Genomic DNA, 22,715 nt, shown 5'->3' with positions numbered 1-22,715 from the left:
CGACTCGACTCGCCTCGCCTCTCCTCGCCCCGTCTCGCCTCGCATCACGTCAAGTCACATCAAGTCACGCCAAGTCGCGCATGCGTACAAGTCTACTGCGCAAACCACGTCAAGTCACGTGAAATCACGCCAAGTCACGTCAAATCACGACAAGTTACGTTAAACGGCAGATAAAAGTTGTTGAATTTAACGCAAGTCCGTCGCAACTCATGCATGTGAAATCTAGACTGAAGCCGATAGGGAACTGACATACATTCTGGCGAGTCGTGTTAATTGGGCATAGTACTGCAGTTTTGTTTCAGGCGCCATTCGTAACATGTCTCACCCGCTGGAATTGAAACATTCGAGATGGAGACGTAGGGAACAGAGAGTTCGCAGTTTCCTTTCATGCACAAGACGAGGGAAAGTTTTTCATGTTCCGAGCTTTGCGTGTGATGGATGTGACCCAAGAAGAAAGTGTTGCTTAGATTAGGTTTGAATGACGCTTTCATTGGATGAAACGGACATATGTCACAGACAATATTATAGTCTTCTTGTCGACATTAGAATTAATGTGAAATGCCATTTCCTCTTGTCTCATGTCGCGCCATCTCACTGTGAAGCTCTTTCTTTGTCCCTCCACTTGATATTGTTTCCTGTTTTCTTTGCATTACTTCAGTTACTTTATGCCTTTGTCTTGATTCCGAAACCGTGGCGACCGTAAGGGGTCAGGAAGGGTAACATTGTGCGGTGTTTGCTTATGTGACGCACACTCTTGCTAGTGCAAAGGAATAACGCGTTACGATCTGTCAGAAAAGAAGTACGAATTATGACAGGTGAGAAACGGACCGCCTCTGCTGTCTAGTGGTCAAGAGTTCCTGGTTACAGATCCAGAGGTCCCGGGTTCGATTCCAGGCCCTACCAGATTTACTGAGAAGTAGTGGGTCTGGAACGGGGTCCATTCGGCCTCGTGAGGATAATTGAGGAGCTATTTCAAGGAAATAGCGGCTCCTGTATAGAAACCGAGATTTACAGCTGTGGAGTTCCGTTGCGCTGACCACGTGACACCCTCTATCCGCTAAAGTTAGCACCAACTTCGCCGACAAGCGGCGGTCTCTCGGTCGCTTGCGGAGTACAGGCCACGGAGTTTGGTTTTTTTTTTATAAACGGGCAATTTTTGTGAGTTATTACTACAAGTACGCGACACCCTCTACCGGCTAAAGTTGGCACTATCTTCGCCGACAAGCGGCGGTCGCTCGGTCGGTATAGTTCGCTTGCGGACTAAAACCACAGAGTTTAGTTTTAGTTACTACGAAATACATAAAGTGAACGCATATTGACAGGCCTTGCCCGCCCACATGTTTCCGGATATCGGCGATGTATGGCATTATGAGAGCAGAGAGGTCTGTGCTAAATGTTGCGGGGGGAATTTTACTTCGGTTCGTGTCTGACCATGGTACAAGACACTCACTTCATACGATGCTTAGGAGTATGTGAAACTTTCTTATAGAACTCCTCTACAAAAACAAACCATGCATGGCCTGTCTCGTTGGGGACGTGATGTTTGCTACGCTGTGTACAACATCTTTAAGCGTCTTCAAGGGTGGGTCATCATCACTTAGTGGCGCTGATTGTTACGTCGTCCGTCAGAAAGTTACTGGATTCCGTTTTCAGCACACGACAGGAACCAGGATCGTGATATTGGAGATATCATTGAAGACACGGGACATTTCTTCAGGTTGCCAGCTCAATGTATGACATAACCTAAGAATATTTTAAAAACAGAATATACAATTCTTGTTGAACCTGCTTGGTTGTTTGGTTGAAATGCTTCCGAAAATATACAGTAACGCACAGAAGGGCCGAGCTTGTCACTGTTTGATCTCTTTCTCCTGTTCTTTAATAACCATGTGTTCAGTAGCAGATGTAAAAGTGAAAAAGGTAAAGCTATCCCTGTAGCAGGCCATGAAGGCCCATAGTGTTTGGAGACGTTGAGGGTCCCACATTATGTAGACAGTCGGCTTAAAGATGGCGGTAAGGTTGTCAGCCTTATGCGCCGGCCGCGCTTTACTCCCCAGGAAAATTATTTAATTAATCCCTGGTACTCATTTCTGTTAGAGGCTGAGTCAACCCCAGGGCCATAGTGCGGCTGGAAGGATTAGGGAAAGTGAAAAAAAAATCCAGTGACCTCATCGGGACTTGAACACGCGACCTTATGAGAGAATTATTAGTTCTTCATAAACATTCTATCTCCGTCACAGCCTTCTTCAGAAATGAGTTTTGTGTTATTGATAATGTGTTTGCTAAATATTCAAATAGCACCTATACCCAGCGGTCGCTTCTGCTTTCATTCAGTCATCAATGGCTCTATAGCCCTCTGTTGGGTCCTGGCCGTTTTTCAGTTTCTATAAACAGTCGGTAGGTCTCCTTGGACGGAGGATCAGGGTGTCACAAGGCCGCTACCGACACACAGAAGAACACAAACACAGACATCCATGCCTCTAGTGGGATTCGAGCGCACGACCTCAGTGTTCAAGCAGACGAAGACAGTTCATGCCTTATACCGCACGACCAACATGATCTGCGTCTCTTCTGTATACTACAAGGTCTTATCGCATTTTCGTTTTACTCACTCTTCCACACGCGTTAAGGATGTCTTTAGCGTGTCATGGTTTTCTGTATAGACTCACGGAAGTGATTTATAAAGAATACACGTGTAATTGTAATTATTGGAGATCAGTAGATGGACCGAGAGGTACAATGGCTATTAGAGAAATAGGATGCGGTCTTATGGTCTGGATTAATCCTATTTAGGATAGGGACCAGTGTGGTGGGATTCTGTGAACACCGTAATGAACCTTCAGGTTCCATAAAATGTTTGGAAATTCTTGAGTAGTTGAGCGACTGGTGGCTTCTCAAGGAAAACTCAGATCCATGGAGTTAGTTACTTAGTTCGGTTTAGGTGGATATAATAGTTCCTTGGGCCGGTCACGGTAGCCGAGCGGTCTAAGGCATGAACTGTCTTCGCTCGCTCGGAAGCAGGGATCGTGGGTTCGAATCCCACTCAGGGCATGGATGTTTATGTGCGTTTTTCTGTGTTTGTGTACAGGTAGAGGCCTTGCGACGAGCTGATCACCCGCCCAAGGAGTCCTACCGTGTGTCTAAGATTTAGTAAAACCGAAATGAAACGGAGAGTTTCATGGAGGTAGGCCTAGACCCAAATCAGGGCTGTAGCGCCAATGAAAAAAAAAAAGTTCCTTGTTAGTGAAGTGTGCTAATTTCATGAGACTTGCATTCATGAGGTGCTCGGTTCGTATATAGGCCGGGACACTGCCTGTCCTGACAGAGTTTTTGGTGGTTTTCTCTGTCTCCAGGAACATTCCGGGATAGTGCCTGGATTGGGCCACCGCCACTTCCTTTCAGATCCTTTCGGTTCATTAGTCATCTTACCATTGTGTGCTTTAGATACTGACGGCGCCTTAGAAAAAAACACCAATTTTGGGGGTTGGGGGTTAAGTTTGGAAGTTAATGCGTCTAGTCCGTACCAAACCATCCTCTCTTTGTAAGATATATTACTTCCATCTACGTCTAGGCCTCTCTAATGTGCGATTTAGTAAACGGAAAATGGATCTTAGAGAGAGAGGATGGGTTGGTAGGGACTAAATTTTTCTGGCGCAGGGTAGGTACCGGTGGAGGGCTCTTGTGAACACGGTAATGAACCGTTGGCTTCCGTAAGAGTTGAGTGGTTGAGCGACTGGCGGCTTCTCAAAGAGGGCTCACAAGGGAATGGTCTGATCCGACATGTCGAAACCTGCCCTGATTTTTTTGTTGTTGTTGTTGTTGCAAGAGTACACACAACAAAATCCACTGTCAGAATTTTAGCTGCTAATGCGCACTGCAAGTATTTTTTAAAAATTGCTGAACATGGGCAATGTTATAGCCTGCCAGACCCTTGGAGAAATGTCCACCCCCTAGTAGAGCAGTACGCAACACGCAACACAGCTGATTCACAGCCTAGGCTGGGGTTGTGCAAACCTCTGGTACAAGGGCTTCCGCGTACAGAAAAAATGAGTAACTTCGGCAATTTAATGCTAGTGGGGTGGGACTAAGTCCCTTGTACTGCGGCCACTTCTGGCCTGTTGTACCAGCCCCAGATGATAGGTGAGGGTGATTGTGGAGCAATTGGTGGAATGAAGATTGGCAGGGGAAACCGAAGTACTCGGAGAAAACCTGCCCCAGCGCCACTTTGTCCACCACAAATTCTATTTGACCAGACCCGGGATCGAAACCAGGCCGCCGCGGTGGGAAGCCAGCGACTAACCGCTTGAGCTATGGCGCGGCCCCCATCTCTCCCAAGTCATTGCATTTCGAGTGCGCTTCCACAAATACCCCCCCCCCTCATATGTATATCCAGACATTCGCATTGACTGAACTACTTCAACCCTTCTAATTGAACTGTAGGCTGTATGTATCACGAATTTTCTTGTTACGTAATACCCCATATTCCCCAAGTACTTAATGTTTCGTAGGTCGTCATGCTTTTGTTTTGTAATTAATTTATCTCCTCACGGAATAAAGAGTACATTTCACAACCATGAAATAGTGGGTATGCATTTTTTGTTTTATGGTTTAGTTAGTGACAGTAAATCCTACTGCATAGTAGCGTTGAGTGAGTAATGAATTGGAAAGAGAGTAAAGGAAGGCGGCCGTGACCCAGTTTCAGGCAATATCCCAGCATTAGGCCTGGAGAGACTGAGGAAACCACGAAAGTCCTCAGGATAGTCGGTGTGTTGGCCGGTATTCGAAAGAGGCATCTCTCGAATACAAGGCAGAAATGTTACAGCCGGAAGAGTCTTCCTCTGTAAACAGTAAATAAATTGTCATCTGTTATGTTCGTTCTATTCAGAGAAGTTGCGTTATTGGGCATAACCGAAGGATGTGGTCATGGAGCTCGGGCAAAGTTAATGTATATAATGAGGGGACGTTAGTTGTTGCAGTCCCCTGAAATTGCAGCGGTAGATCAGCGTCATAGGCCATGCGCAATCAGCTGGGCTAGTACATCAACCCACTGCTCCAAATATTAATGAGAGGTCGTGAGGAGTCTTGGGTAAAGGCCGAACTAAACAACTGTTCATTCTGCTGGCCCAGTCCGGTGTTCTTTAATAAATCCTTTTTTTTTTTTAGTTTCTTGTGTTGAGGCTGAGTCAACTTGGTACGTCGGCCACTAATTGGCCTATTGTACCAGCCCCGGATGTGATAGATGATGATGGGTGGTCAGTTGCATGAGAACTGGAAAGGGAGACCGAAGTACTCACAGAAACCCGCCCCACTGTCATTTTGTCTATTACATATCCCACATGAACTGATCTGTTATCGAACCCGGGCCACCGCGGCAGGAATCCGTCGACTGGAACGAGCATCTGTGTTCATTTGAATACATACATGTTAATTCCTGTAAGTTGAGTCGGCATGAATATAACGCGAAGCTCTGGGCACGGCGTATGACCCTCCTTTGAATATGAGTTCTGTGTGACGTCTGATTTCACCGACTTGAGACAGTTGTCTGTATAGAGTAATATGTACCAGTCATACTTCTTTTTTTTCTTTTTACCCTGACAAATTAGGCTCTGTGGCCGGTGTCCGTTGATGTTTAATTAATTCGGAATATAGACAGTCGATAGGACTCCGTGGACGGGTGGGTGATCAGCCCGTCGCAGGGCCGCTACCTACGCTGTACAACACAAACACAGATTACTCGTAAACGCAGACATCCGTGCCTCGAGTGGGATTCGAATCCACGATCCTAGCATTTGAGCCTTAGGCCACTGTGATCTGTAAGTAAAAAAAGAAAAAGTAAAGGTATCCCTGTAACAGGCCGTGGAGGCCCATAGGGATGTGAGACGTCGAGGTTCCCACATTTTCTAGACACTCGGCACATAGATGGCGGTGAAGCCGTCAGCCTTACGTACCGGCAGCCCTTTATCCCCAGGAAGATTCCTGGTACTCGTTTTTGTTAGAGGCTGAGTCGACGCCAGGGCTGTAGTGCGGCTGGAAGGATTAGGTCAGTTGGAAAAATCCACCTCATCGGGATTGGATACCGCGACCTTCCGGCTTGCAGTACAGTGCCTCAACCAACTACGCTACCGCGTGCTCCCCACCGTGAACTGTACCAGTCCATAATCGTGTATTGTAATTGTAAGACGGCCCTCTAGTTTCCTGTTCCAAACTTCCTGACTATATTTGTTTCTTTTTCGTACATAAACACGGCTCTCTTTGGACTAAGCGGTAGCGTAGTTGGTTGACGCACTATGCTGCAAGCCGGAAGGTCGCGGATTAGAGTCTCGATGAGGTGGATTTTTTCAACTGACCTAATCCTTTCAGCCGCACTGTGGGCCTGGGGTCGACGCAGCCTTTAACAGAAACGAGTACCAGGAACCTTCTTGGGGGGTAAAGGGCGGCCGGTGCGTAAGGCTGACAACCATACCGCCATCTCTGAGCCGATTATCTAAAGAAAATGTGAGAGCCTCGACGTCTCACAACCATATGGGTCTTGACGGCCTGTTACAGGGATACCTTTACTTTTTACCTTTTTTTTAACACAGCTACCATATCCTACCTACTTTCAGTGTAGGTACTGACTGCTTATGCCCCTCGCCTGCTTGAAGGCACAGAGGTCGCTTGCATTTAAATAACAAGAAAAGTGGCAGTACACGGTTTCTCTCTTAAACAAGACTAGAAAGCTGTACTCTCCAGTCTAGAATTGACATGACTTCTGCATGCATTCTTCGCAGTTTTCATACCTTATTAGACTAGATGTTCATTTATTGCTAGTAACCTCGAGGAGCTGACCCAGTGCCCTGCTCTATCCCCTTTAGGATCATCTTTGGTCAGCTCTTCTTTTTATTGGTCTTCAGTATTTATCTTTCCTTATAAATTGTACTGTCAAATTACATCTGGAAACGATTACCACCCATTATTTCGTTATATCTATGTTGTGTAATTCCTTTCCATGCTTCTTATGATGAGAAGCATGGCCCATCACCATAAGGGAAGGCCAGAACAGGTAAAGCTATCCCTGTAACAGGCCGTGGATGCCCATACGGATTAGAGACGTCGAAGCTCCCACATTTTCTAGATAATCGGCTCACAGATGCCGGTAAGGTTGTCAGCCTTACGCGCCGGCCGCGCTTTACTCCCCAGGAAAATTATTTAATTAATTTCTGGTACTCATTTCTGTTAGAGGCTGAGTCAACCCCAGGGCCACAGTGCGGCTGGAAGGATTAGGTCAATTGAAAAAAAAAAACCAATGACCTCATCGGGACTTGAACCTACGACCTTCCGTCTTGTAGCATAGTGCCTCAACCAACTACGCTACCGCATGCCCCTGTCATACGGTTCTTGTCTCACGCGGCAGCACTGCCATCTGAAGAAAAATAAATCCCTTGCAGTTTACTGGACTTGTATCTTTACTTTCTGGATATACCTTGTAGCTCTAAGGATACCAGTGAGGTTTATTGTACAGCCCTGCTACCGCGACAGCTGCTTGCTGTATGTAATTATTGCTGCAGCATCTTCCAGTCCAGCAATGTGTTGTGTGTTGCTTCCATAAGTACCCCAGGCGCGGATGAAGAGCTTAAAGGCAAGTTACTGTTATGAATGTTAGTATGATATGTAGAAACCATTTACCATCAGTTCGCCAGCTGACGTGAGCCTCTGCAATACTAAAAACAGTTAACCAGCAGCTGAAATTGAAACTTTGTTATAAGTGATTCCTCGCGAGTCACAATCTCTAGACCAGTGACAGGCCTACCCCCGAATGCCGCCCGCGAAGTGAACACTAATTCATTTTAGTGTAATCTTATTCCACTTGCGGTTTAGGGCATTTTTAATTTTTTTTGTATTGGTTTATTAGTTTATTTTATGAGGCTGTCAGTATCTCAGACTATATAACGTCGAAAGGGATGATGATTGATGAATGACCAATTGCAAATGATTTGAAAGGAAACATTCGTGACCTAATAAAGGTATTCTCCGAGCATTTGCTTGGAGGAACAGAGGAAAACCATGAAAATCCATGGTAAGAGTGGTCGGTGTCTCGGCCGAGATTCGAACCGAACACTTTCTGAATACGATTTCTAGAACGTTAATTTAGTTTACTATTTTTATTTATTTTTTTTTTAAGTTTCTTGAGGTGAGATTGAGTCCACTTGGTACGTTGGCCACTAACTGGCCTATATTACCAGCTCCGGATGATAGATGGTGATGAATGTTGAGCTTTTGATGGAATGAAAACTGGCAGGGGAAACCGAAGTACTCGGAGAAAACCTGCCGTACTGCCACTTTGTCTACCTCAAATCCCACAGGACCTGACCTGGCCTCAAACCGGGCTGCCGAGTTGGGAAGCCGGCGAATAACTGGCTGAGCTATGATGGCACGGCCTTTGCTAGAACGTTATGTCTAAGCCTTCCCGGTGGCGCCTTATGCTCTGAAAAGTAATTTAATATTCTGTTGTCACGGAATCCACACTGCGTCGAAAGCAGGACGGAGTAAAGAATTGGTGTCTTGCTGCAGGGACCTCGATCAGATAGACGTAGTGACAAGTCGCAATTCAAGGCCCTTGTCATCTTTCTGTGATTTGAGCAAGAAGGCGAGTGGCTGTTATCTGCGCGTTAACAACCTTGTTACGTAGGGAGAGTTAGTCAGCTTCAGACCTTTGTTGCTACTTGCTGTTGTACGGTTTCTCTCCGGGGGTTCATGACTCGATATCACTTTTAACGGCGCGTTAGCAGTGAAAACGTGTCATGCGCATGTTGGTTTAGCCACGCCTGTCAGTCTTCCCGTCCGTTTGTTGGCATGTGTCAACTCTCGAAATTTGACAGTAGGGCGTTCTACTAAAATCTGTGGCCACATTCAAGTTTTGGTTAAAATCTGACTATTTACACGAAGACCTGTATGCCCCCATTTCGAGCATAATTCGCGTGTAACTCACAAAATATTTGTCGGAACCAAAGCTGCTTCGAACATAAGATATAAGAAAACGGAGGGATACATCGTATGCCCAACATACCTGTTCAAGTCTTCCAGATAATTAAACAAAGGAACGGATATAATTGTTACGCTGTGCGTATATTCTAAACTTAGGTGAAAATGAAGTGTTGCAGCTGTTTGGTATTCTCGAAGCTCTGAGAGATTGAAGACCAAGGACGCAATCGTCAAATTTTACAGAGACAAATTCGCGACTTGTTTTTCAAGGCTTTCAGCTATTTCAAGTCAGAGGTCGAGAATGACGGACCTATGCACGGTGTTGCCGTGCCACAAGACCGTATTGTTGATGGGTGTGATGTCGGTCTTAAGGAAGTTGGAACGGATCATCTGGGTGTCACAACACTGTAGCGCAACACCCCGTCGCCTTCTTGTAGGAAGACTGCAGTAGTGATTTATATCATGAAATGAATACTTCCTTCTGTGCCAATATTTGCAGTGCAGCATGCTTCACATTCCTCAACTGTTAGCTGTATCAGGATGTGTACAGTTTCTTTGTTATGATTATATGAAGTTCGCAGAGCTGTAGGACGTACTGAAAGAGTTTCTTGTTGAATATATTTCGTACGGTTTTTTAATGGAATATGCATGCAGACAGACACTACCTCCCCATTAGGCATAATTTTATGAGCTTTGTATATACATATTTGTTTCAAAAACCAAAAAGAAAAGGCGGATATTATATTTTGTAAGTAAAAAAGTAGAGTAAAGGTATCCCTGTAACAGGCCGTGGAGGCCCATAGGGATGTGAGATGTTTAGGTTCCAACATTTTCTAGACAATCGGCTCATATATGGCGGTGAGGTTGTCAGCCTTACACCCCGGCCGCCCTTTACCCCAAGAATATTCCTAGTAGCGGCTGGAAGGATTAGGTAAATTCAATGAACCTCATCGGTATTCGATCCCGCGACCTTCCGGCTTGTAGCATAGTGCCTCAACCTGAAATTCCATAATTGTATTTCTGTGGCGCGCCAAGCTCTATTGTAGTAACTTTCCTTGTGTGATGTACACTTTTTCCATGGGTTGTATTCCTTATATACGTCAGAGAATCAACCTGATTGATTGAATTAACCCTTTAAAGCATTCCGTCTCCGCTACAATGACCAACCGATTAATATTGTTCGGGGCAACAATCGCTGTTTATTGCGAGAATCGTAAGTAAAAGTAAAGCTATCCCCGTACCAGGCCGTGAAGGCCCATAGGGTTGTGAGACGTTGACGGTCCCACATTATCTAGACAATTGGCTCAGAGATGGCGGTAAGGTTGTCAGCCTTACGCGCCGGCCGCGCTTTACTCCCCAGGAAAATTAATTAATTCCTGGTACTCATTTCTGTTAGAGGTTGAGTGAACCCCAGGACCATAGTGCGGCTGGAAGGCGTACGTCAATTAAAAAAAATCCGATGACCTCATCGGGACTGGAACCCGCGACAAACAGAAATACTCACTGTGGGCATGCAGAGTTTTAGTGTGTTAAAGCAGTTGGTACATATAGTAATCACTGGGCTTTGAAGGTTTAATGCAGTCCCGGATAATCGGGCACTAAAAGCTGATGTTTTTGCAGTAGCGAATAGATTGGATATGTTACATTAACAGCCTTAAGCATTTGTCTGAATACCCGGACCAGCTTATATGTAAAAAATTGCTCGGAATAAGATGAGGATGGCGCAATACTGACGCAGATGAAATGTGACATACTGCGCATTCTTGATTATGACGTCACTCAGCAGTTACAGATACATGAATGCAGTAATAATAATAATAATAATGCTGTGTGGGAGGCCACGGTAATTGCATGGCCCTGTCATCTAGAATGCGAGACGACCGTGTGACAAGGGCGTAACTGGGGTTCGCCAAGTGGCTTGGCGCACAGTACCTAGATATTCCGATTCCTGCTCGTCTCAACGTTCTCCATGCCGGATGTTTTCCACAGAAATTCTGTCCGGCATAATGATTTATAGAAATATATCGACCTACTTTCCAGATAAATTGTATTAATGTTTTATTTTATTTTTATGTATAATTAGAATGACCAAGGCGTAGGTGGGTGGACAATATTAAAATGGATCTTAGAGACATATGATGGGATGGTATGGATTGGATTGATCTGTCTCAGGATAGGGACTAGTGGAGGGCTCTTGTGAGCACGATAATGAACCTTCGGGTTCAATAAAATGCTGGGAAATTCTTGAGTAGCTGCAGAATTGGTAGCTCCTCCAGAAGGGCTCAACTCCATGAGTGAGTGAGTGAAAGGAAACTTAATTTAGCAGGGTGTTATAAACGAGAAGCGTTAAGGTGAATATTCTTATAAAAAGTGTACAAAAAAGAACTGTATGAGCAGAAACGTGTATGCATTGATAGAAGATTTTGCTATTTAGTTAGTGCATGAAGTTCATTGTCATCATTATGATTACAAATTATAGATCACTTAATATTTTTGTGATATCAAAGTTACAGATGCTTGTACAGAAATACTTTAGCGTCTGTTTTGCAATATTTCCAATTCTGTAACAGGAGACAATGTAATGACTTGGCATCTCAGTTAACAACACCATATACCAACATTCATCTCTCGATCCAGTTGACTGAGAGCTAAAAAGGAAGTCCAAGCGTAGCTCTTCTCTCCTCATTCATTTCACGTTGAAGACAGAACGCTAAGGCAGGTCCTGGGCAGTTGCCTATTCCTCCAACTTTTGGCACTTCTTACTGTCAGTAATACTAAGTTGAGCATTACGTGTTCAGTCCTCCGACAGTAAACTACATTATACGTGACCCGCGATACCGAAGTGGTTCAAACATTTCGATAGTAAGTGTTCTATCGATTAGTTGTTAGTTTATTTAAGAAGCTGTTCCATCTTGCAGGGATTATTTCGCATTGGATGAGATGGGACGTTGATCGTGAATAAGTAGATATGAAGAAAGCAGTCTTCTGGGATTTGGCACCGTGTATATGTGGTGTCTGCTTTTACCGGTTCTCACGGTCTCCTCGCTTGCAGATTTCTTATATTTTTTCTTCTACCCTGAAGATGGAGGCGATACGTTCCTCCGAAACGTCGGTTAACACCACATATACACGGTGCCAAATCCCAGAAGACTGCTTTCTTCATAGTCACCGCCGTGAAAGCCTGAAATCTTACAAGTAGATATGAAGTCGAAATTTGAAGATATTCTCCCGGCATTCACCCAGAGACTGAGTAGAACCACGAAGAATCGCAGCCGGGGTAGCCGGTAACCATATCGGGAACCAATCCGGATTCTTCCCGATTACAACCGCAGAGCGTTACTCCCAGAACAGACAAAAAAAAACTCCGTGGTTTTAGTCCGCAAGAGAACTATACCGACCGAGCGACCGCCGCTTTTCGGCGAAGTTAGTGCCAACATTAGCGGATAGAGGGTGTCGCATGGTCAGCGCAGCGGACCTCCATGGCCGTTAATTTCGGTTTTCTAGACCAGACCGCTATTTCCTTGAAATAGATGCCGGAAGCAGCGTCATCAGTAGCGACTTGAAGCACAGAACAAATTATGCTCGAGATGGTTCAAGTTCGTATAGCAACAGGCGTGACCAGAGTGGTTTGAACGGCTGCTGTACTGCGATGTGGAAAGCAAATGGAAAAACTACCACATTATCACTTTCCCTGGATAGTCTCTTTCCAAAAACAGAAGATCGCATTAAGTGGAGGAACTGTTTTGGAAGAGATTGTGGACCTGTCGTCTGACAGATTACTGATGAATGAATGAATGAGCTCCCCGGTTATCCTCACGAGGCTGAGTGGACCCCCTTCCAGACCCTCTATTTCTCAGAAAATCTGGTAGCGCTGGGAGTCGAACCCGGATCTCTGGATCTGTAGCCAAGAACTTTTGCCCACTAGACCACAGAGGCGGTCAGACCGGTCGATATAACTGTTTGAGCTGCGCGCTTTGCAGGTTCCAGTTATGAATGTATGTATATATTTTTTTTAGCTCTGAACGGGTACCTAGAGGTCTCGAGATGAAATACTGGACTCTCGTTTGAAGGATCCACGGCTCGAGCCCCAGTCAGGACTGAGTGCCGATTTCTGCGCGCGAAGGGCTACGACTGAGTAGACGGGATTAGATTCCCGGTAGGGGCAGGATCATCCTGTCGAGCACAGTGCCCAGAACATGTTAGGAAACATTTCGTGTTTCCAAGTTTGGACGAAACACTCGGACAGAACCCACACTGTATTTGGAAGACTTAGTAGGTAAATGAAACGCAGGAAGGGAAGCGTAAAGTCGTCAATAGTACTGAATACAACCCTGATTGAATGTAATGTTGAAACTTCTATAAGCTTTGAGGTTATCGCGGCGGTGAAAAATTATATTGTCTGCAGAGGTATTGCGCCGTGAGGTCTGATAGGTGGTTACCGGCGCTGTGGAGGACCTGCTACCTCCATCGTTGTCGTAGAATATGGATGCAGCAGGATTCTCGGACACGTTAGTAACCACATACAAAACTGCACGATGGCATAACCCAGAAGACCGCAATTTAAATGTTTCCTCTGTTTGTGTCTATGAGAATCGTGGGAGGTTGACCAACTTGGTTGCCTGTCTGCGTCATTCGTTTTTCTTTACGGAGTATCACACTTTTTATATTTAGTAACGTGTTAACGTGTGGTCTCTTGAGCACAACTCGCACTATGATCTGGATAATGTTATTTAAATTTACAGAACACAACATATACTGTGATGAGAATACCTAGATGCATGATTTCCATTGAATTTCTGTAGAACCAGGGACTGGACCGCCTCTGTGGTCTTTTTGTCAGAGTCCCTGCTTACAGATCCAGAGTTCCGGGTTCGATTCCTGCTGCTACCAGATTTTCAGAGAAGTAGTGGGTCTAGAACGCGGTCCACTCAGCCTCGTGAGGATAATTGAGGAACTATTTTATGGAAATAGCGGCTCCTATCTAGAAAACTGAAATTAACGGCCGTGGGGATTCGTTGCGCTACCACGCGACATCATCTATCCGCTAAAGTTGGCACTAACTTCGCCGACAAGCGGCGGTCGCTTGTTCACTCGCGGATTCAAGCCACAGAGTTTGTTTGTTTTTGTTTGAACAAGGGACTTCATAAATAGATAACATTTCACCTATATAAATATGTGAGGAACACAGTACGTCACTGATTTTCTAAAGCTTTTCGCACTGTCCTTCCTCGCCAGGATAATTCGTCTTCGTGTAGAAGATGCTCCCAGAAATACAGATAACGAAACTGCAATAATATGAGACAAACACTTCTCAGATAATTAAGAATTATTGCTCTCTTTGTTCTCTTATTAGAACATTTTTGCCAGACCACGGAATTTTGGGGAACAGAGTTCGAGAATCATCTTATTCGGGCATTGCAAGAAAATCCTTTTTGATTTATCAAACTGCTTTCCTTGAGGAAACCGGGTTCATGGAATTATGTCGCCCTCTGTACTCCGAAATCTTTTGAACCAGTCAACGAATTTTCATGAGACATGCCNCCCCCCCCCACATCCATTCTTCTTGTGCACGTTTTAATTTTACGTCGAAAGTAATAACCAGCAAGGGGGTATATGACGTTGGAGGCGGGAGAGAAACCAGCACCAATTAAAATAGGCAATGACGCCGGGAGGTTATGTCTTTAGAATGTAAAGAGTATGGCCAGGATTGATGAAATGATATATTTAGCATTTTAAGGCGATAACTAATGAACCATTGGAAGTGGTCTTATGAGATTGTGTATGTAAATGAAATATTGTAAAAGATTATTAACGCCGTCCAGTGTGGTTTAGTCTTTCATCCTTTACATGTTTCGGTCGGAGCGCCCATCTTCAGAAGGACATTATCAGTACATAGGGAACTACTATTACAATGTCATTGATCATTATCAATACATAAAAACACTGTTATTACAATACAGTGCCATAAATATAAAATATTATCCTTCAACAATTACTGCGATGTGCATGTATTTGTTAAAATATTTATAAATTATTATAATTAGTCTATTTACAAGTATGGTTTAAAGAAAATTTTGTTAAAATCAAGAACCAGTTTGGTTCGTGTCCTTTTAACAAATTCATACACATCGCAGTAATTGTTAAAGGATAATATTTTATTTTATATTTATGACATTGTAATAGTAGTTTCCGTATAAAGAGGTTGGTCTAGAAGTAGACACAGAGAGAACTAAGTATATGTTACTGTCTTGTCACCAAAATGCAGGGCAAAATCATGTCATAAAATAGGAAACAGATGTTTTGAAAATGTGGCACAGTTAAGATATTTGGGAACAACGATAACAGATCGAAACCTGATTCAGGAGGAAATTAAGAGGCGATTGAACTCGGGTAATGCTTGCTACCATTCAGTCCAGAACCTTTTGTCTTCTCGTCTGTTGTCCAAAAACATAAAAATTAGAATATACAAAACTATAATTTTGCCGGTGGTTCTGTATGGATGTGAAACTTGGTGTCTGACATTAAGGGAGGAACATAGACTGAGGGTGTTTGAGAACAGGGTGTTGAGGAGAATATTTGGACCGAAGAGAGGTGAAGTGACGGGAGGTTGGAGAAAACTGCATAATGAGGAGCTTCATAACTTGTACTCTTCTCCAAATATAATTAGAATGATCAAGTCAAGGAAGATGAGGTGAGCAGGTCATGTAGTACGAATGGGGGAGACGAGGAATGCGTATAGGATATTGGTGGGAAAGCCAGAAGGAAAGAGACCACAGGGAAGACCAAGGCGAAGGTGGGTGGACAATATTAAAATGGATCTTAGAGAGATAGGATGGGATGGTATGGATTGGATAGATCTGGTTCAGGATAGGGCCCAGTGGAGGGCTCTTGTGAACACGGTAATGAACCTTCGGGGTTCCATAAAATGCTGGGAAATTCTTGAGTAGCTGCAGAATTGGCTTCTCCTCCAGAAGGGCTCAGCTCCATGCGTTAGTAAGTAAGTAATAGTAGTTTCCGTATGTATTGATAATGTCCTTCAGAAGATGGCCACTCCGACCGAAACATGTAAAGATGAAAGATTAAAAAAAACACAAACTTTATCAATCACACTGAACGGCGTTATAATCTTTTATACTACTGCTAGTATGACGGGACAGGATGAACCAAATCAAATTTACTGAAATGAAATATTTGTGTGTGTTAAAATCGAGAACTTGGTGACACTATGAAAGTTTATACCTATCGAATTTAGCACAGTGGTTGTCGGTATTCATGGGAAGTATAAACTACAGAATTGTATATCCGTAACGGTTAATTTATAGTTCCTCAGCCTCACATAGACGAGTAGATTGAAAGATTTCATACACGCCGTAAATGATTCCCCATAACTTGTTACATGGTTTGAGCAGTTCGCCAGTAACGGAATACGTACAACTCTCTACCGTCGTTTGGATTGAAGTTGCGTTGTTGACTGAGGCTGATCTAGATTCTTCAGCCTCGAGACGACGGGTCAAGTGATCCGTCCCGCATAACGGTACAGCCACATTCCTGCGTTTCTTCCTCGTAACCTATCCCCACCACAAGACGACCGGACCGCCATTCAAATCCCCGATGGTTTCTCAAACTCTCTGTTATGATCTGGCCTTGGCATTAATTTCTGCATAACTCCTGCATCTTTGAAATTTCAGTCGTAATGTACTAATTATTTTCGTTAGTGTAAATGTTCTTGCAATGTTTTTTATCACAGACTGTACATGCTTCTTGTGGTAATTGGAGCAATGATGACCATATTCCCTGTCCCATTTGTGTAATTAGGGTACTCATAGATAGTATAATGTATAAAATGTTTTATCCAGCCATTTTTCAACAGCAGTTAAGTTTTCTTCAACTTTGCAGAAAAGCACTGTGTTCCTGGAGCCCCCATTTAATATTCCATTTCAGTGATTCCATATCAGATCAGCATTCAGTTACATCCATTTTAAATTTTTGTAAGTTTTGTGTTCAAATCCAGTACTCTCAAAAGCAACCTTAAGTGAGGATATTACTGGTATATTTTTCAGTATATTTAGAAGCACATACTGCAATTTTGGGATTTTAGATTTTCATATTAGAAACGATTTACACTGTGGTCTTCTCAATAATGACACTGCATAGCCTCAGGTATCCTGAAGATAGAGGCAGCAGATTCCTGTGAAACACTGGTAACCTACCAGACTACACGTAATCCAGATAATCACAATCTAAAAATGAAATGTTGGTTCAGTCATTTTAATTTTTTATATGATAGCGACGTTTATATTAACCTCCTATCTAGTTTTTTGTTAGTTTTCCATAGCCACTGCATGCAGTGATGTTAGTTAGTTAGTTAGTTATTGGAGAGGGTGGGTTTCCCCATGTAAATGATACACACTCCGTCCCAAGTGCAAACAATATATATTATATGTCTTTGATCTTGCTCTCTTCTACACTACATGTTTCGGCCTCTATCGGCCATCATCAGGTGTATACTCTTAACGTTGCTGCCACACTGAAACCCAGTCTAAAATTTAACATTTAAAAAACATTGTTATTTATTTATTTATTTTTTTCGTATTATCAACATCTACCTCGTTGATATGTGTCTGGTATGTAGATTATATTGCACACGTCATATTTTCCTGTAGTAGCACTATAAAATCTTTAGTTATGATTTTAAAATCCTTTAAAATTTTCTCTAAATTTTAAATTTAGAATTTAAAATTGTTAGGGTTACTCGCCCTATGTCTAAAGTGCTGGAGCGGCTAGTTCTTGTTCCACACTGTACAGGTGTTATTCTGTGTGGTCTTCCTGTGTACGTGCCGCTGCTTGTCTTTACTATGTGTGCTCCACGTAAAGCATACATAATTACTTACTCTGGAGTTCTGTTCATTGTATGATTTATAGTGACCTAAATAACACTCATGACCCTTTGATCCTTTAAAGTTTTCAGTAAATGTGTTGAATGTTAAATTCTGAAACAAATGATATGAAGTATTAATCTTTGTGCAGACTGTGGAGAGCAGAAGGATTGCTTAAGATGTGATGTAGGCAAGGGGTCAAACAATGGTGACGACTCATGGACACCACGATGCGTCAAATGCGCCCACCTTATCGTAATGGGATCCCGGCAGTGTGTGGACAAATGTCCTACCGGTTATCATGAAGAGTGGTCTAATTTTGTATCCTATATGGGAAGAATCTGCTATGGTGAGTACCTTGCTTATAATGTGGCCTGTTCTTGGGTGAATTTCAGCTTTGACATGTGGGGCATTCTGCAAATAGTAGTTGGAGGAAAGCAGACTATATTAAGATAGAAAGGAAGCATGTTAATGTTTTTCGTCCTGGTAAATGTTATAAGATGGTAAGGTTGGGCTGACCATGTACATATACATATGAAGCCAAGATGAGAATAAGTTGAAATTAAGTTCTGTTAAATTAAAACCATCAGTGCAAGTAACTTATGAAGCTAATACAGATACCTTCAGTAGGAACATCATCAGTGAAGTTTGTTTATAGCGCATTTTTCATGTTCATATTCTGTCAACATTTTTGCATTAGTGCACTGTCTGAACATAGAGTACACAGAGTTAATTTCAATGTCATCATACTGGGCTAGTGGGAAAATTAGGTAATAAACATCAGCTGGGCAAACTCAGCTGTATTGAAGGTAGAGTAGACATATTTCTCATTTGTAACTAAATTAATGCAGCTGACAGTGACTTAATAAGACATATTGTAGAAAATGAAAACATAGATTCAGTGTATGTAAGAGAAAATTGTGGCCTTTTTTTGTTTTGTTGTAACGTCAGTGGAGGTGATGTTCCTAAGAAGTGGCAAGAGTCTTACAATAATAAAAGGGCCGTGCCATAGCTCAAGCGGTTAGTCGCTGGCTTCCCACTGCAGTGGCCCGGGTTCGATCCCGGGTCTGGTCAAGTGGGATTTGTGGTGGACAAAGTGGCACTGGGGCAGGTTTTCTCTGAGCACTTAGGTTTCCCCTGCCAATCTTCATTCCACCAATTGTTCCACAATCACCCTCACCTATCATCTGGGGCTGGTACAGTAGGGCAGAAGTGACCGCAGTACAATGGACTTAGTCCCACCCCACTAGCAATAATAGTAATAATAATAATAAGTAATTATAGAATAATAAAATCTGTGTATACATTGTCAGTGTATGTTGTGAAATCACTTTTCTTAGCAACTTTGCAAAATTTTCAGTATTCTTCCTCATTGATGTTAAATTTCACATATGCCTGTAAAAGTTTGTATCTTCTTTTCAAGATCTGGATTGAGAAACAATGGTGCCAATTAAAAATGGTATTTTTAATTTTAACGACTGCATTCTTTTGCAGCACCTGAAGATGGCCAATTTGAGGTCAAAACATGTAGTACATGCTACAAAAATAAATAATAAAGTATTGTTGCGTTGATGGTAAAAATTATATATGTTCATAAAAAATGGTGTTCAAATGCACATGAATTTAAATTCTACACATGCAGAAAAAAATTCAGATAAGATTTTTCCATGTTCTAATACTTTATTCTTTATAACTAATGTATTACAGTAGTATGAGGATGTGGTACCTGAAAATGTATAAAGAGTACAGTATTCATTTTATAAATACATGTCATTTTTGGTTAAAACATTTCAGCCTGTTGGTATCCAGTGAGTGCACTTACTTATGTGTAAGAGTCCCCATACTATCCACGATGTTCATACATCCATATTAGAATCTGATTAGTAGGTTCTGCTAAATGCTGCCTGTATTAAACTCCATGAAAATCCATTCAGCCATAGGGATGCTGTTTTGTATGTATGTGGAGGGACTCACAAAATGCAAGTTCCAAATTGTTGTTCCCATGCATGTAAAAGGAACAATTCTGTCATCTTTATATACACTGAAGTTTAATGTGGAATCCTGCCCTTATGTATGAAGCCAATAGCGCTGAGTTTACCGACGAATGTCACATCATAGTGGCTAAAACTGATATGTATTCAAGAAGTCCATAGCGTGAATTTCAGCTGGGATACTGGCTCCTCCGCCTCCTCCTCCTCCTCCTTCTTCTTCTCCTTCTTCTTCTTCTTCTTCTATGGCGCAACAGCCCGATGTCGGGCCTTGGCCTCCTTTATCAAGCCCCTCCATTCTTCTCTATGCTGCGCTGCTCTCTTCCAGTTCCTTACGCACATTAACTTCTTTGCATCTTCTTCACCGCATCAATCCATCTAGTTCGTGGTTTCCCAGCATGTCTCCTACCACCTATTGTACTGTATAATATTTTCTTTGAGATACGCGCCTTATCCATTCTCTGTACATGCCCAGCCCATTGCAGTCTTTTAAGCTTTATCGTCACTGAGATCTCTGGCTCCTTATATAATTTGTATAACTCTTTATTATATCTTATTCTCCATATCCCATTCTCTTTTATTGGTCCATAAATTCGTCTTAGGATTTTCCTCTCGAAAGAACTGATGACTGATTCCTCTTTCTTGTTTAGCGTCCAACCCTCACATCCATAATAAAGCACCGGTCTTATCATTGTTTTATATATTTTTGTTTTAATCGCTCGGTGTATATCCTTTGTTCTAAAAACTGATAGTAATGAGAAATATGCATTATTCGCTAGTTTTATTCTTCTTGTTATTTCATGATTTTCCTCTGCCTAGCGTCACTGATTTTCATGATTTTTGTGTCTGTCGAAACAAATACCAGGATAGAACCTTATAATAAATAATGACTGTTCACTTCCATATTTTTCCTGAAATATCATTCATAATCAACCTGCAATTTCTTATTTGATGCTGTATAATTAAACGTATTTGATGCACAATCATAAAATAAACCGAGAATTAATCAGTCACTTAACATCTTCTCCCATATACAAACCACAGCATAGTAGAATGTGGTAAATAAGGTGGATATTGATTTTATTAAGTTAAGAAATATTCACCTTGAGCAAGATTATGGAATAGGAACCATTAATGTGACTATACAACCAATGGAAGTTGCTGATGAATGTGTTGTGCTTTAAAGCAGTTAATAAAATGGTCATGGCATTACTCTTAATGTGTTACATATTTTTCTATATTTCAGAGACTGGATTTTTTGGACTCACAGGCCAGACACTGGCCATTGTTGTGGGCACTGTAAGTGGTGCAGCTATCTGCATGGGTGTCCTGCTTGGAAGTTTCCTATACTTGCGAAATCGGAGACATAGGATTTCGAAGACAAAGATTGTCTCCACAAACCATGCACATAATGGATCTCTGGATCCTGGTGAGTTACAGCCGTCACACAACAATGCGGAGAGCTGCAACATTAATCCATGAAGAATTCCATATTTTGAGCAAAGTGTGAAGTCATTCTGTTGATTCATTTGTGTGGAACAGTGAACTATTTTTAAGTTATGTAAGAAATTAAGTTTGCCTGTGTGGGTGTCTTACATGAACATCTTTCTATTCATGTTTCATCTGTTTGATGACTGTCAATACTTGCTGTTTTTGAATTTGCAACAGGACATCAGAATCTATATATTAATTGACATAAGTGTCTCTTCATTAAGGTTTTGATCTATTTTATTCATTATGAAGTTAAAGTATACTTTTCTACCATTCATTTTTTGAGTATAAAATCAGTGTTTGGTGGCAATTGAAAAAGAATGGTCTCGAGTAGATCATACCTTACAACTTAAAGAGTGTACTCTAGCTCATCAGTGAAATATATGTAGAGATAAAATGTATCAGTGTCTTGCAGATTTGTTTCAACATCAATTACATTACAAGTTCACTCTCGTAAGTATGTAATTCGTCTCTCATACTTTGTGATATATATTTGTAGATACATCAGAGAGGAGGGAGTTCATGAAACATTTGGCTGCACTTCGATGTGAAGCACCTGTTTTCTTAGCCATGTTGAATGACACCCGACGACAGGTGCGAGAATTGTGTCATACAAGTGGCCATGGAGATTCAGCTATTCAAGCTTACAGGTCTGTTTTATACCTGAATAATGAAATTATAGTTTTCATATGGGATTTTAGGTTCTCATAACAGTGGTTAAGAAGATTTATGTAGTATGAATTGTACAGTATGCGCCAAAATATACAGTACTGAAATGAAAAGACGTCCTATTGATACCACTGTCTATTCATGTGAAGGCCCCTTGCACGACAGAACCTTTTGAAATCCTGAACAAATGGTCCGATCACCATGTCCTTCCTCACCCTCAATGAAATAGGGGCCTAATGTACCGTGAGCTGAGACGGAACACCATATCGTCACAGGTGTACTGTGTAGCGGTTTCTGGACGGTAACATCTGGCCGCTCAAAACCAAGGAAGCGAGTTGTCTGGCAACCACTTCCGTATGAGCGGAAATAATACTCAGCTATGAATACCTTTACCTCTGGCAAGAGACCCATTTCCAACAACTGCACCACACAACTTCCTTTTCACTACCGGGAACACGTGTGGCTGGAGCTATGCCTCGTCGACAAACGCACACGTGCATTCGAAATGCGCGAGTTTCAATACTATATTTTGGCGCATACTGTATATTTGGTCCCCAGTGATTAGAGGTATTTCATATGAATTTCACTTCTCCAATGGCAGTTAATGTTTATTTTAAATTGCACTTCAGTTCAAATTTGCTTTTGGCAGGAAGACATAAGATGATTAACTAATTTTGAAGCATTAACTTGATGAATGTAATATAATGTGAAACAGTGTTAGAAGGAGCAG

The 22,715-nt window shown here is 42.3% G+C and overlaps 1 protein-coding gene across 2 annotated transcripts in view; it reads left to right on the top strand.

Moving 5' to 3' along the window:
* Positions 1–22,715, top strand: part of LOC111873118 — a 60,610-nt gene that overhangs the window by 32,244 nt on the left and 5,651 nt on the right. The window contains exons 2-4 of one of the 2 annotated variants that reach the window (XM_023867545.2): positions 17,989–18,186; positions 21,072–21,254; positions 21,816–21,966. In XM_023867545.2, the coding sequence (XP_023723313.1) occupies positions 17,989–18,186; positions 21,072–21,254; positions 21,816–21,966 (532 nt within the window). Of the gene's footprint in view, positions 1–17,971; positions 18,187–21,071; positions 21,255–21,815; positions 21,967–22,715 lie in introns of both variants that reach the window. The other variant, XM_023867546.2, reaches the window with a different exon arrangement.

This window comes from Cryptotermes secundus, unplaced genomic scaffold, assembly GCF_002891405.2.
Source record: "Cryptotermes secundus unplaced genomic scaffold, Csec_1.0 scaffold246, whole genome shotgun sequence".
NCBI lineage: Eukaryota > Metazoa > Arthropoda > Insecta > Blattodea > Kalotermitidae > Cryptotermes > Cryptotermes secundus.
Note: the sequence above shows the minus strand (reverse complement) of the source record. Positions and strands in the feature narration are given on the sequence as shown.